The sequence below is a fragment of the Patagioenas fasciata genome, chromosome 1 (assembly GCF_037038585.1).
Source record: "Patagioenas fasciata isolate bPatFas1 chromosome 1, bPatFas1.hap1, whole genome shotgun sequence".
Lineage (NCBI taxonomy): Eukaryota > Metazoa > Chordata > Aves > Columbiformes > Columbidae > Patagioenas > Patagioenas fasciata.
This window is the reverse complement of record NC_092520.1, coordinates 126307204-126321802: the sequence shown is the minus strand read 5'-3', so window position 1 is coordinate 126321802 and position 14599 is coordinate 126307204. Positions and strand designations below refer to the sequence as shown.

The following is a 14599-nucleotide window of genomic DNA, read 5'->3' as shown; positions in this document are numbered from 1 at the left end:
GGCTAACAGGACAAGCCTGGGAACAACAGCCAGGTTCAACCAAGAGTCCAGATCACCAGGCAAGTTTGTGGTGATGAAGCAGGCCTAAAGTCGAGCCATGAAATCAAGTCAGGGTCAGGTCCAGTGACAGTAACCAGTATCAGGCATAGGCCTGTAATTGCCAGACAAGTCCATAGTGATGAAGTCCGTAGCAGTCTGACATATAGGTGGTAAGATGGTCACCACATCAGGGCCTAGAGGAACAGGACTGATGGCAAGTACAGGAATGGTTGTAACAGAGCTGGAGACAGGCATACCTACAACATAACCCTCCAGGCAAGGACTAGGGGTGGCAGTGTCACCTGTAATGGACTCATGGGTAGAGAGTGTGGATGGAGGCCCTAGGTGAGGTTGGCAGGGCCATTGAGACCCTCATTAGTGCACTCACAGTCCTGACACCTTGGCTGTGGTGGGATCTTGGAGCTATTGTCCCCCTGCATTGGTGGGAGAGGGCACTCAGGAGAGCAGGGCAACTTCTTGCTCCTGCCTGCCTCTCTCTGAGCTCGTGGATTCAGCCAGGCAGGTCGCTGGGTCTACTTGCTGAAGAAAGGTCAGGCTCTCGGGATAAACCCCAAAGGCCCATACTACCATCCAAGTTCATAAGGGACCTCAGAAACGTTATGAGGAAAGATTTTTCTCAATGATGGGGCTGTTAAACTCACTTCCACACCTTGTGTCCCAGCCATGCACATGCCTATCTCTCCTGAATGAGAGGTACCTTTGTGAAAAGAGCTGTTCCAAGGGTGAACAGGTGACAAGGGAAAAGTAGCACAGGCCCAAACTGCCTGGCGTCCTTTGCTGCTTGAGTGAAACCTCTGCCAGAACCACGTGTAGCCTGTTGCTAAGCAGTAACTCGGAGCCATGGCATCACTGAGACAGGGAGGGAGCTCCTCTCCTGAGACCATCTAGTCTAACCCCTCTGCTCAAGCAGGGTCACCTAGAGCAGCTTAAACAGGACTGTGTCCAGTACAGGGTTTCTGATACCTCCAAGGATGGAGACTCCACCACCTCTTTGGTCAGCCTATTCTAGTGTTTGCGGTAAAAAAGTGTTTCCTTCTGTTCAGATGGAATTTCTTGTGCTTGTTGCCTCTTGCCCTGTCAGTAGATGCTACAGAGAACAGCCTGGCTCAATCTTCTTCATTCCCTCCCATCTGATTCATAAACATTGATGATATTGCCCCTGAACCTTCTCTTCTTCAGGCTAAACAGTCTTCAGCCTCCCTCAGGTGACACATGTTCCAGTCCCTTAATCATACATATGGCCCTCATGTATCCTAAGGTTCCCAGCTTCCTCTGCCAAGTGGCACCCAGGGTAGAAAGAGATTTGTATTGCTTCATGTTGTGTCAGAAATATCCTCTTCTGTCTTTCCACTAACAGAGAAGAAGTCTGAGAACCCAGCTGCAAGTCCAGGTAAGAAGCCATCTCCTTGTGTGGCTAGGGCTTCTGTATGTATTTGGGAAGAGAGGCTGGGGACAAATGTCTGCTGGGGGAGTTGAATGGTTCTGTGTAAAAGTGATACCTCTGCACAGGCTGCTGCAGTCTGAGATTACAATCAGCTGAAATATGATTACCCAGCTGTCTACTCCTGTGTAACCTTTCAGAGCTCATACATCTCCTGGGCTCTTCACTGTGCTGGGATGTCTCGAGGACTGTACAAGGTGCAGAGAAACCCGGTTTACTCCTAGGGACACAAGCTGTGTTCATCACCCAGGCTGAGGGAAAAGACACTCTTTTGCATAGTACATTGGGGGATCTAAGACACGAGAACTGTGGGGCTGTTGTCCCCAACTCCATGAGCAGTCTTTTGAAAGGAGACTTTCCTTCAGGAGTGGTTAACTGATGAGAGCAGGGGTAGCACTACATAATGAATGGGGCATTGTTTGGGGAGTCAGGAGATGTAGCTGAACCACCTCTTCCATCAGCCAACAAGTCTCTGTGATTCCCTCCCTGTGCCTGGTTTCTCCCTTATGCATTCCTATCCATGGCCTCCCAAGTGGTGGATCTGGATACTTCTCAACTTTAGCTTCCTAGGACAGATGAGAGCAAACTCTCATACAATCTTTAGGGAAAGGACCATGTTCTGGGCACAGCCACCACCTCAAAGCAGTTTCAAGGAAGTTCAAAATTAAACATGCAGAAACTGTCCGTCCGGTTGTGATTGTAGTCACTGGATTCAGAAGGAGATCCTTAGTGTGTGTAAGCGACACAAATGCACACTGATTCCCCTTCTGGCTCCATTGGCCTCTGGGCAGGTGTGAACAACTCACAGAAGCCAGAAGATCTAGGTTTTCAGTTTTGCTTCGAAATGCATAATTCAGTATTAGCACACAAGATTATATCCACCTAGAGAAACCTGTGACTCTGGAGAGCACTGCAAACAAACCCAACTTGACCCCTTCTTATTTCCAGTCGCAGTGGGCAAATCAGGGCTTTGAAGAAACGAAATCTCCTGAGATATTAGGCCCTAAAATCCAAGTCCTGGGGAGAGCATGGTGGAAAGGCTTGCTCAGTTGAGTGTTCACCCTTGCAGAGGATATACGTTTTGGTACTTGAGGGCCCAACACCTGTCCTGCATGGCATCAGGAGGCCTGGAGACACTGTCCGTCCTTCCTCCCTCTGTCTGGGGACTCTTCACACCAGGATGAGTCAGCCTCAGGTTTTTCTTTCACAAGCTTCAGGGATAGGAAGGCAGAAGGGGTTTGGGAGGAGTGTCGTTTTCAGGCCTTGCCACATGGTGTCACCCACAGCCCATCCACGGTTCAGCACATGGCACCTCTGCTTCGATCTGGTCCTGGTGCATCCCCAAGGACGAGGGGGCCTACAAATGGCCATCAGGGCTGCCTGGCTGGGTTTTATTTCCAGTCATCTGTCTGTGGTCTCCCCGCTGACTTCATTTCTCTCATCCTTGCTTTTTCTTCTGCTACACCTTCTCCCGTGACAGTCGTCTGCTACCAGTCGGACAGAGATGAGCTTCGTCGACGCGTTATCCAGTGGCTGGAAGCTGAGATTATCCCAGATGGCTGGTTCTCCAAGGGCAGCAACTACAGTGAAGTCCTAGACAAGTACTTCAAGGCAAGTAGAGCACTACCTGCCTCAGAGGCCAGAGAACATTTCTGCAAAGCAGCTGCCATGCCTGTACCCAAGAGGCTCCAGTGTGTGATGGGTTTGTCAAGCTGGGGGCCAGGGTGGTCTGGTATGTCCTACAGTGTGGTGTGTTACAGGCTGCCTGCAGCAGCTGCTGACAGAGCCACTGACATAACTATGTGACAGCCCAGACCTGAAGCATCCCTAGGGAAAAGGAGGAGGGAAGGCCAAGTGTGCCTGTTGCAGGGAAGAGAAGGAGTGATCTCAGGGGACAAAAGACAGCCAGAGGAGAAAAGGTAGGGGAAAGGGCTGGAAATGCAGGTAAAAGGAACAGGAAGCCGGTGAAGCAGGGACCAGGAAACCTCCTTTGTTCCAGACAGCTGCAAGGCCATGTTGAGGTGGGGATAGGAGACACTTCCGGGCTTTAAGGGGAATATTTGCTTGCAAGGAGTATGGCTCACTTGTTTCCGAGAGCTGGCAGTTCCCTAGTACTCTGCAGAGAGTGAGAAGCCGCCTGAGAGTCTCGGGCCCTGCAATAATCCCGTTCTTCTTCCCATCTCCCTGTCAGTCTGTCCCTCAGTACATCCCCACCCCCTTTTGTAACCTGCAGATCACACGCTTCTCCCATGCTCCTGCCACATGCACTGCTGCGTCCCTCCCCCTCACACTGGGCTCCTGATAAAGACTTCAAAGCATTCAGGATGGAGCTGGAGGAGCAGGTGGGGAAAGGGCGAGAGTGTTTAAATCATAAGCTGTTGACAGCGAGAGATTAATGGTGTCTGACAGGAGCTAGCGCTGCAAGCAAATTTGCCATGGCAATGGCACCCCCTGGTGAGACAGAGGAGCCGGTCCCTGTGCTCCAGAGACCATCTTTGCCTTTGTGGCCATTAATGCTGCTCTGTCTGTGGAAACCTGCCTGTGGCCCCACTGCCTTGGGTGCCCCCGCCAGCACCTTAAAGCTGCACACAGTGTCCTGTGGAGCTGCTCAGTCCCTCCCTCTGCAAACGTGCTGTCCCCAGCTGCCTTCACAGAGAGCCTCCCCAGGCCGTGGGCTTTGCTGAAATACAAGAGCCAGCCACTGGCTTGCTCCAGTGCTGCAGCACAGCCTGGTCACCCAGCCAGCCCCACACCAGCTGGGGTGCTGGTGAAATCCTGTGGCTGCAGCTCAGAGGCCAACAGCCTTGTGCTGTCTTTATTGTCCCTGTTTTTCTGGAACAGTGATCCCAGGCACAAGTGGGTGAAAGTTGCTGTGACAAAGCCATACCTTTTCTCAGACCAAAGGCTGGTTAGCCTGGAGAAAGGGAGACTAAAGGGAGACCTTATCACTCTCTACAATTACCTGAAAGGAGGTTGCAGCAAGGAGGGGGTTGGTCTCTTCTCCCAGGTAACAAGTGATAGGACAAGATGAAATGGCCGCAAGTTGTGCCAGGAAAGGTTTAGATTGGATAGTAGGAAAAACTTCTTCACTCTTGTCAGGCATTGGAACAGGCTGTCCAGGGAAGCAGTTGAGTCACCATCCCTGAAAGTGTTTAGAAGACATTTAGATTAGGTTCTTGGGGATATGGTTTAGTGGTGGACTTGGCAGTGCTAGGTTAATGGTTGATCTTAAAGGTCTTTTCCAACCAAAATGATCTGAGGGGGGAATTTCCTTCTTTGTCAGGTGGTAATCCACCATATCAACAACACTTAAGGCTTTGATGTACTTTTAAAGCAGTATTCAGAGCCTGGAGCAACCTGGGCCAAGTCCAAGCAAAGCAAACCAAATGGGTTCAAGCACACACAAATTTGTTTCTCCAATGAGGGTCTGCTGTCATGGGAGGAATTCTGCAGTGCCTACCCCCAGGGCTCTGCACACCTGCCCTGCAAATGGCCTGACTCCTGCCCTGCAGGTAATAAACACTGGATACAAATATGACGTGAAGCTTTTCCCATTTCTCCTTGATGGGGAGGTTTGTAGATGTGGCATTAAGCTGTTTACCTCCTAGAAGCCTGACTTGGGTGTGGGTTGTTTGTCAAGTAGGCCATGACCTTGAGGGATGCTACTTCAAAAGGAGTGAGGCCTGTAGTGGGAAGATGCTCTGTTTTGGAGTGTCTCTGGGGGGGACCATGTAAATGCAGACCATAGCATTGAAAGACAGAAAAAATAGCTTAACTGGGTCTGGATCATGAAGCAAACTGCGGCCACTTTCACAAGAAATAGCGGTATGGGAAGCTTCAAAGTCTAGTAGAAGCTGAGACATGTTAATGGAGCAGTTATATGCAGGCTACAGTGTGCAGAGTAATTTTTGTAGCCCTACAGGTTTCTCCTGAACCACAACAGATTAACAACAGGCAGTGTCTCCTCCAGCATTCCTGGAAGCACTGCACAAGGAGACACAGTGACCTGCCCCGAGTCACACAGCAAAATTGAGCCAGCAGCAGTCTGTGTGCAGAATTCATTTTCCCCTCACTGCAATGCAGCTGTCTCTGAGGGGGCCCAGCAGTTCCTGCTGAGTGCCCAGCATTGTGATACGACATCTCCAAACAGGAAGGCAAAATGCAATTACTTCTTTGGGAGTACAGCCAGGATTTGGGGGCTAAAGATCCTACGCTTCAGTGCCAGGAGTCCTGTGAGGACCTTAAGAAGTTAGTGGCAAGGCGCTGTGCTGTTCCATTAAGTTGTTCCTTCCTTGGGATCAGCATAAAATTGCTTCCTGTGATTTTCCCTTTTGTCACTGTCACGGTCCAGGCACAGCTTTGGATTTGCACATATTGGAAAGCTGACACCTCCTCAAGTGCAACTGGTCTGCTTTAAGGCAGGAGGTATATTAGAAGGCTAAGAGCTGGCTGGAACAAAGAGACGAAATGGAGTCAGAGCCATAAATCAAGCCTTAGGAGGTGAATGAGAGGCAGCGTAGCTTATCAGTGAGAGCAAGGCTAGGATGATGTCTGCCAGTTCTGATGCTAGTGTGGCATATGTTGCTGCTTTTCTCTGAGCCTCTGTTCTTTGTGTAAAACAGAGATGATGCAACCTGTTTCACTAAAGCTTCAGAAATGCTAAGTGCATAGGGAAGAATGAGAAGAAAGGGGTACACTGAACTGATAAAGCAGACCCTCTCACATCTTCCCATCTGTCCAAACAGAGCTTTGACAATGGTGATTCTCGCTTGGACTCCACTGAGTTCCTGAAGTTTGTGGAGCAGAATGAGACTGCTGTCAACATCACCACCTACATGGACCAGGAGACCAACAAGCTGCTCAGGTGGGCAGTGAACAGGAGGGCCAGATGTGGTAGATAAGGGTGTGAAAAACCTGCTCATGGAAAATATGCACTAACAAAGCTAACAGTGTATGAAGCGTCTTCTCATTTATTTGGATGTGATTACCACAAAAAGAAGCAGTCCCACTCCTACCCTTCATGTTAGGCCTTGCATTCCAACCTTCTTTTGCATTAAATGTAGTAGGTATGCAGCCAGAAGATGAGTTAGGTGACAGAAGATTTGTTGCCTTTTTTATTTCCTAATAAATTCACTTTCCAGTGGACTTTACTCACCTTTTTGCTTGTTAACTAGATCCAGTGCCAGGAAAAGGTGGGAAAACACAGCTCATGGGCAGCCCATGGTTAGAGCTGGTGCAAGTGTTGCATGAAAATGTAGTTTGAGAGATTTTAATTTTTCTCTGTGTGTGGCCCTGTCTGTGAGACAGCAAGGAGGACAGGCTGCTTGTGGTTATGCTATGCTTGCCTCTGTTCGCACAGCAGCCTGTAAATGTCAACAGGGTCCTTTTCCTGCTCTTCCGAATATCTCCTTGCTTCCCAGCCCTTCATCAGAAAGGGAGTATTTTTGTGTCTGTTTTTCTTTTGTCTGTATGCTGTGAGGTTTCCTTAGAGAAGCCACTCCTGACAGGCATCTCAGAGCCTTCCTGCTTGTTACTGGTTTTACTCCTCTGTACTCTGAGACCAAGAAAGGAGGGACCTACCTCGTACAGCCCTGAGCAAAACATGCTTCTGTGTTTCCTTTCAGGGGACTCTGTGTAGATGCCCTCATCGAGCTGTCAGATGAAAATGCTGACTGGAAACTCAGCTTCAATGAATTTCTCAAGTGCCTCAGCCCATCCTTCAACCCACCAGAGAAAAGTAGGACCTTCTCACTTATATTGGGGAACCAGAAGGGTACTGGAAAGGGAGGAAAGAAAAGAGACCAGCTTTGGGCCAGACATCGGATGCTGTAACTCTGCTCCAAGAGATAATGTTGATATACGTGGACCTCCCATCTGACAGCACCCCTTGTCCCTGCACTATCAAAAGTACTGCTTTTTCTGTCCCAGAGCTCTTGTGATGAAAAAAGTTTGGATTTTAGAAGCAAGGCTGTAGGTCAAATGGAAATGGTGTGTTTGGAAGGTCAAGGCATGGTATTTAACAGTACAATAAATCGTGAGGAGTTCACATCTAGATAACTTAGGAAAGTCAGACCAGACCAAAGTCCTGCCTTTCACACAGAGAGCCTCCCTGATTAACATCTCAAAGTTCACCATCCTACCAAATCCTGCTTAGCACTACAGTTCACGTGGAAGCAGCTTGGCATTCTGCTGACCAGGCGTGCCTAGCCATTCAGCTCATTGTCTCCTCACGGGGTGCTGGTCCAAAGGTGCGAGATTTGCATCCTGCTGCGGTGGCACCGAGGAGCAGACAGAGGTTATGCTTCTTGGGGAATATTAAAGTTCAGTTCTCTTGCCTGTTTTAATGGTAAGGCAGGGATGCTGAACCTCTCCCAGAAAACACCTTCAGCAAGTTTTTCACTTAACACTATATATGCCCTTGAATGCTTTGGGGTCCTTGATTTAAACATATAATAGAGCTGTGAGAAGAAATGTCAGCTGAAATGAAATACTGCTTTTTCCTCCCTTTCTCAGGGCTACAGCAAATACACAAAGCATTTCCCCAACTTCTCCCTACCTAGAAGAGGAATTGTTTCAGAATAACCAAAACTTTCACTTTGGAGGTTCTCTTTTGTGTATAACAGATCACGAAATTCAAACAAATCCTGTATTGAGATTTCATTTGGAATTGAGAATTTGAAATGTGTTCTTTTGAGGAAGCAAAACGAAGTGTTTGACTTTCCCACATTATTTTTTTGGCCAATTTCACTCATCAAATTCAGCATGAATATTTTAGTCATTATGAAACTTTTAGTGGTTAGTGGAAGGAAGGCCTCTTTGAAAACCTTGTACCTCTTCTCTCTCAAGGCATCTGCAAAGTATGTTGTCTTTAGCCTGCTTGCTATCTCACAAGCACTGCCCTTGTTTTGTGCCTCTCTAGAGTGTGCCCTGGAAGATGAGAACTATGAGGATGGAGCAGAGACCCAGGTGGAGTGCAACCGCTGCGTCTGTGCCTGTGGGAACTGGGTGTGCACTGCAATGACATGCGAGGGTCTGTATGCTCTCCAGACTATTATTGTATGCAGTTTTGTACAAAAGGGATTTTTGCTTCCTATCTTTCTGAAGGCAGCAGCGCTCCAGGTTTCTTCTCTCTCCAGCTTTTCCTCAGCTTCTCTATGGGTGGTTTCTGCACCACCCTCCCATGCTCCATGTTGGCCAAACCCAAGCTGGTTCTGTTTTAGAGGTCAGAAAGTGTGTAACTGGGCTGGGGATAGTGCTGCTGGGATTTGTAGTATGGATCTGTTGTCATGAGAACTCGGCACCAAACCTTCCAGACCAGAGCTACTCTGCATCCAACTGGCTTGGAGAATGCACAGACCAAAGAGGTCACTGTCTGCAACCATATGTGTCAGTGTAAGTCATCTTTCCTGTATGTGTGTCAGTATCCTCACTGTATCTGTATTTACAGTATCTTTAAAACAGGACCTAGGGCCTTGACTTGTTCCAGAGGGGAGATAGGAGACTTCATCTGGTAATGTCAAAAAGCACTTCAGCTTCTTGCCATAGACACTGTAGAGGTAGAAGAAAATAATGGCGATGGAGATGAAAGGAGGTGGTGTTCATTGTAAGGCATGGTTGTTGGTCTGTCTGCTCTTTCTCTGGAAGGCCATTTGTAAACTTTCAGAGTCATGTTACGATTGTGAGAAGTCATGGTGGGCTTGTGAAAACAGCTTTCCATTTTGCCTTCTCACAGATGGTCTGGGGCCAGTGGCAAGCAGCTTTCCCCTGCCTTGGGAGATGTAGGTGCCCTTTTCAAAGAGCCATGTCCATCCTCCCGAACTGCGCTGCCTTTTCAACCTCCTTCCCTAGAAACTGGGCCTTTGCCTGAGTATTGTTTTCAGTGCTGTGCAGGAGCTGTCAGCAGTACGCTAGTTCAGATCTATAGCCAGTAGCTTGGGCATAGAAGGAGAAAGGGAAACCGCAACAAGTACGTATAGAGTTTCTTTCCTGTTTATTTGGCTTTCTGCAGCAGAGGCTTCAGGATTATCTCAGCTCAGACTTGACCGTGGCAGCAGGAGCTCACCTCAGAAAAGATAACTGTAATACTAGTAGAGCTAACAGAGGATCTGTGGGTAGGTGTCAGAGCTTAAGCAACCGAATGAGAGACTTTTTGCTGCCTCCCCAGAAACAGCTTTCGAAGTTGCTATGCAACACCTGGTCTTGCTGCCTACTTTGTTCCCTACATCCATTTCAAAAGCATGCAAGGGAAAAACAATTCCTTGACTTTCTGCCCATGTCAGAGCAGCAGAGCGGTTAGAGGCTATTGTTAGAGGGATAATGAAACCAAAGAATTGGATCAGATACATGAGCAAGTTGCATCTCCAATGAGTGAAGTTACCTCTTTGTTAGGCATCAGTTATTGTACTTGGATAGCACTGAGCTTCCATTTATTCCCTCCAAGAGGCCAAGATGTTTGAACTAATTATAGATGCTTCTTTTAAATAATATGTAGCCTCTTCCTTGTGGTTTCAGTTTTTATCATCTGGGAGGGAGAGACAGGGACAGACTGGATACCCAGGTTCTGAAGTCCCAGGCAGCCACAAGTCCCATTCGCTTTCTAAGAAACCAACCAATACCTTCGTCCAGCAAAGCCTTCCTAAGCTTGAGGTGTTTTTTGTTCTACGTGGTTCAGCCTCTGAAACTTGCACCCCCTATTTGTGATAACGCTGAACTCTGTTTGCAGGGAAGAATGAGAAGGTGCCTGCTCAGAGACAGCGACCTGATCAAGACTTGACTGAGGAGGAGCTAGCTAGATATGTTCAGGAACTGCAGAAGCATCAGGTTAGCATGAGACTGGGAAGATCTGCATGCACCAAGTCTCTCCTTGCTAGAGGGGTTCCCTCTGCTTCTGTCACCTGGAGACTTCTGGTACACAATAAAGGGGGATCCCTCTTGCCTGTGAGGACAAATTCAGGTGTGGGGTTTTGAGGTATAAGCCAGTGTTGGCACTGCCTGTGGATGGACCAAAGGCTTTGGGGTACTGCTAGCTTCTGTGTCAGCGTATAGCTTCACTTTTGTGCTCTCTTTCTCTAGGAGACGGCTGAGAAGACCAAGAGAATGAGCACCAAGGAGATGTAAGGGGCCTCCACACCGGAGGAGCCCAGGAGGATGGGCCCAACTTGCCGCCCTGCCCTCCAGTGCTGATTGCAGTATGCACAAGTGTCTGCTACAGTTGCCCAGTCACAGATATTTACGTTGTATAGCGATGGGTTATTTGTTTTGTAATACACAGAGAATGGGGCCAGGAAAAGGGAGCAGAGCCCACCCATTCAGGGAGCTTCATTGCTGAGGCCTTGGAAGGCTGGGAGGGACTTACAGCAGCCTCTGGGACCCTGTCCCAGAGCAGACAGCTGCTCCCTCCAAGAGATAACAGGGATTTCTTGTTCCCCGGGATCTGGGGAAAGGACGGAGGTCAGTGCTGGATAGAAAAGGGAGTCTTCAATCCATACAACCTGTCTTGGCTGCAGAAGTACAGGCCTGGCAGTTTTGTGGCTGAGCACGTGTACTGCAGGGCATCATTAGCCAAGGACCTTGCCCTTGCCCTTTGGTTCAAGCTCCTCAAAGCTGGTCAGCCTGGTGTGACACCTGGAAGTCATGGTACCATGCTGCTGGCAGGAGTCCAGCACGTTCCTCCTTGCTTTCCACCAAACTGTCCCCAGCAGCTCCTCCAGTACGTTGTGGGCTCCAACATAACATTGTTCCTTTTGACCTCATCTCACTCTTACTCTCCCTGCCCCCTCCTTAGAGGTGCTATCATATTTTTTTCCTATCACATTCACATGCTGACTCCCCCTTTTGTTTTGTTTTTGTTGTGGGTTTTTTTATTACATTATTTCCTATGGTAGTAATTCAGCTTTTGTATGTTTTATAGCTCTAAATCTTTCAAGAAAACCCAGCCTGTTGTTTTTTGTTTTTTGACAGTGTGTAATACCCATGCACAGTTTGTATCATGCTGTGCTCAGCCACCGCAAACACTACAAGCAACTTGTGAGCCCTGCGCTACAGGGTATTTCTCAACTGGGGACAGCGATGTCCCTCGTGGGAAGAAGAGACAGGGCTGGATGTAAATAGTTTCACCAGGCAGGGATTGACAATGCAGCTCTAGCTCTTGCTCCCTTAGCTAGCATTGACCATGTGTTCAAAGTCTATGTTCATGCCTCTCTATATTGCCAAGAGGAATCCACCAAGTCGTCTAGAGACAGAGGGACCAGGCAATTCCATTAGCAGGGTATTTGAAAATGCTTAACTATGTTGAAGTCTGGGCCATGAGCCATCATCTTGGGCTTTTTATCTCCCTCTGGGGTGAGGCAGCAGCATTCTTTGATTCCAGGTCTGAGTTTGATTTAAAGTCAGGGCTGGAAGCCTCATTACTGATGCATTTCACAGTGTCTCTGATCAGACTGTCTTTGACCACCCTCATATCACTTCATGGACAGTTTTTGGCTGACCCATTTCTCAGAGCATTGATCCTAGCTATAAATGAAATGCTGTTTTGTTGACAATCATCTCTGTAGTCTTGAGCTCAGCTGATTTTCTCCTGCAGTTGTTGAACGTACTTCATACATTCACACACCTGAACATCCTGTTCCACATTCCCTTCATGCTTCCGCTGTGCATCCCAAGCAGGTGCACGTACCCTGAGCCGAGATGACTGCTTGTGACTTCCATCTTCCTGTTTGCAAGCAACTTCAGCAGTTGTTGCCAAGTGTCTTGTAGTCCCTAGTGCTTACTCAAGTGAAATTCCAGTTTCATCTGCAAAAGCCTGTTCTGCTTGAGTGAAGATCAGCAGGACTTTTGTCCCAACCTTCCCCTTTTTGCACAGTGCTTTCCTCGGAGAGGAAGAATGAGCTGGTACCTCACAAGTGTAGGAAAAGAAGAAAGCTTGGTCCCTCCTGTGATCTTGCCAATGAGTCAGATTTGTTAAAGGCTGTCTGGTCTTTGAGCTGTTTTCCTGGTGTGAACTCAGAGGACTCCCACTGACTTTGGCACAGTACCACATTTCCAGTGAGAATCATCGTCTACCCCACCATGCTTGGAGATTTTGGCATAATAGAACGAAGGAAGCTGGTTCTTTTCCCATGAGGGCTTGGATTAGAGAAGCTGTCATCTGTGAAGGTGACGGGAGTGAGTCCACAGGAGCTGAGAGTAGTTGTGGACAAGGCTACATTGGGATGGAGTCATGTTCTGGTGGCACTGGAGGAAGAGGTTGTTGGAATAGGAGCACCCATTAGACATAACCTCGCTTCTCCCCAACAGTATGAGCAAAACAGCTTCATGTGCTGGATCTTGAGTCATCACAGGAACATTGTTAATGTCTCGCTTTATTCTGACCCTGCTCTGAAAGGTAGTTCGTGCCTTCCAGATCACTTGTTTCCAGCTTGGATCATTAAAGTGCCTTAGAGAAAACACAACAGCTTGCCTTAAAGGCTTTCCCTGGATGGAGATAACATCTTTTCCGGTCAGGAAAACCTCAAACTGGGAGAAGCCAAGTATGTGCAGGAAGGGGGAGGCTGATCCATGGCTGAAGGGCTTCTGTAGGCTGCATTAAGTGATGCGTTCTCTAGTCCCTGTCTCCTGTGGATGTGCGGTCTGCAAGGCTGGCTGCTGGGGACAGCAAGAGAGGTGGGTGCTGGTGGCTGAGGTTTATAGAGCTTATTCTGAGGGAAGGGCTGCTGTTGAGCAGGGCAAGCTGAGCGCTGAGAAGCCATACAATATCTAGGATGGCCTGGGGCGGCAGGGCAGGAGTGCAGCAAACGTGCCTCTGCTGCTTGTGGAGCCTTTTCCACCTTGTACCATCAAAGGGAAAATGCAGCTGTGGAGGGTGACGCCAGTTCTAAGGGCTCCAATACCTGAAGGGGACCGAAACATCTCATCTCTCCACTCCAAGGGGAGGGAGAGCGATTCGGTGAGCGATTGCAGGCTGTGCCCCACAGCAGGCAGGCTGGTTGCTGACTTCTGCAGGGTGACTTGGCTGCCAGGGAAGGAAGTGCTGGATTCTAGCCATTGCCCTCTGGGACACTTGCTGTACCGACTGCAGGGAAGGGAAGGCATTTTTTTTTCTTGCAAAAAGCCAAAATGAAGCAACGAAGTCCCACTCCTCCCTCTACATTCCCTCCTCTATGTGTGTGAAATTTATCAGTATTCTGTAGGTTTCCTTAGCGCACTTATTTTACTTGATTTTGTAATTTTTTTGAAGCAGGGGGGTTTGGATATTACTGCCAAATAAATGAAACAAAATTTTAAACATAATACGTTGTGGTTTATTTCTCAGAAGCCACATTCCTGGCTTTCCATAATAAAAAATCAGCTGTCTTTTTTGCATGTTTATAAACAGATCTTAATGTGCTTGAGAAATGTGAAACACAACTGTCTCTATTTTATTGCTGGGGAAACTGAGGTACAGTGGTACAATCATGTGGGGAGCCAGCAGCAGAGATGCAGCCGGCAGCCACAACTCCTGCAACCCAGCCATGCACTGTGAGTGATGAGATCACTCCAGAATACTTCCAGTGTTACCTGTTTGCTCCCCTGTATGCGATCACAAGAAGAACATGTGTTAGGGTCACACTGCCAATAAAAAGGCAAACCACCGGAGAATGGGAAGAACAGAGAGGGATACAGGCAGTGGAGTACGGGGCAATCACTCTGTCCTGTGTGGCATTATGGGAGCCTCAGCCAAGTACCTCCTCGTTTGGGCAGTACCTTTCAGGAAACAGATGGAACAGGTGGAAAGAACCCAGAGGCAGGTAAAAATAGTAACTAGAGGCCTTAAAAATGTGACTTAGAAGGACAGATCAGAAGCCTTAGGCACAGTTAAGAAGGATGTTTGTCTTCAGAGGGACACTGCTACCAAGATGAACGTGCCCTGCTCACTGTGGCAGATAGGACACCAGCTTCAGTTGCAGACCTAGATGAGACATCAGGGAACACTTTTGAATGCCAAGGTTAGCACAGAAGTGGAAGACACTTCCTTAATATTTCACAGGCTTCCTTCCTGTCTAGATTTTAAGAACAGACTAGAGTAACAGCTATCGGGAACGGACCAGGTGTAGCTGATCT

The 14599-nt window shown here is 48.3% G+C and overlaps 1 protein-coding gene across 1 annotated transcript in view; it reads left to right on the top strand.

Moving 5' to 3' along the window:
• Nucleotides 1–13789, top strand: part of FSTL1 (follistatin like 1) — a 56272-nt gene extending 42483 nt beyond the window's left edge. Inside the window, exons 5-11 of the mRNA XM_065852383.2 lie at nt 1418–1450; nt 2982–3112; nt 6247–6365; nt 7126–7238; nt 8421–8531; nt 10224–10321; nt 10574–13789. Of these exons, the coding sequence (XP_065708455.1) occupies nt 1418–1450; nt 2982–3112; nt 6247–6365; nt 7126–7238; nt 8421–8531; nt 10224–10321; nt 10574–10618 (650 nt within the window). The 3' untranslated portion in view covers nt 10619–13789. The remainder of the gene's footprint in view (nt 1–1417; nt 1451–2981; nt 3113–6246; nt 6366–7125; nt 7239–8420; nt 8532–10223; nt 10322–10573) is intronic.
• Nucleotides 13790–14599: the final 810 nt, after the last annotated feature.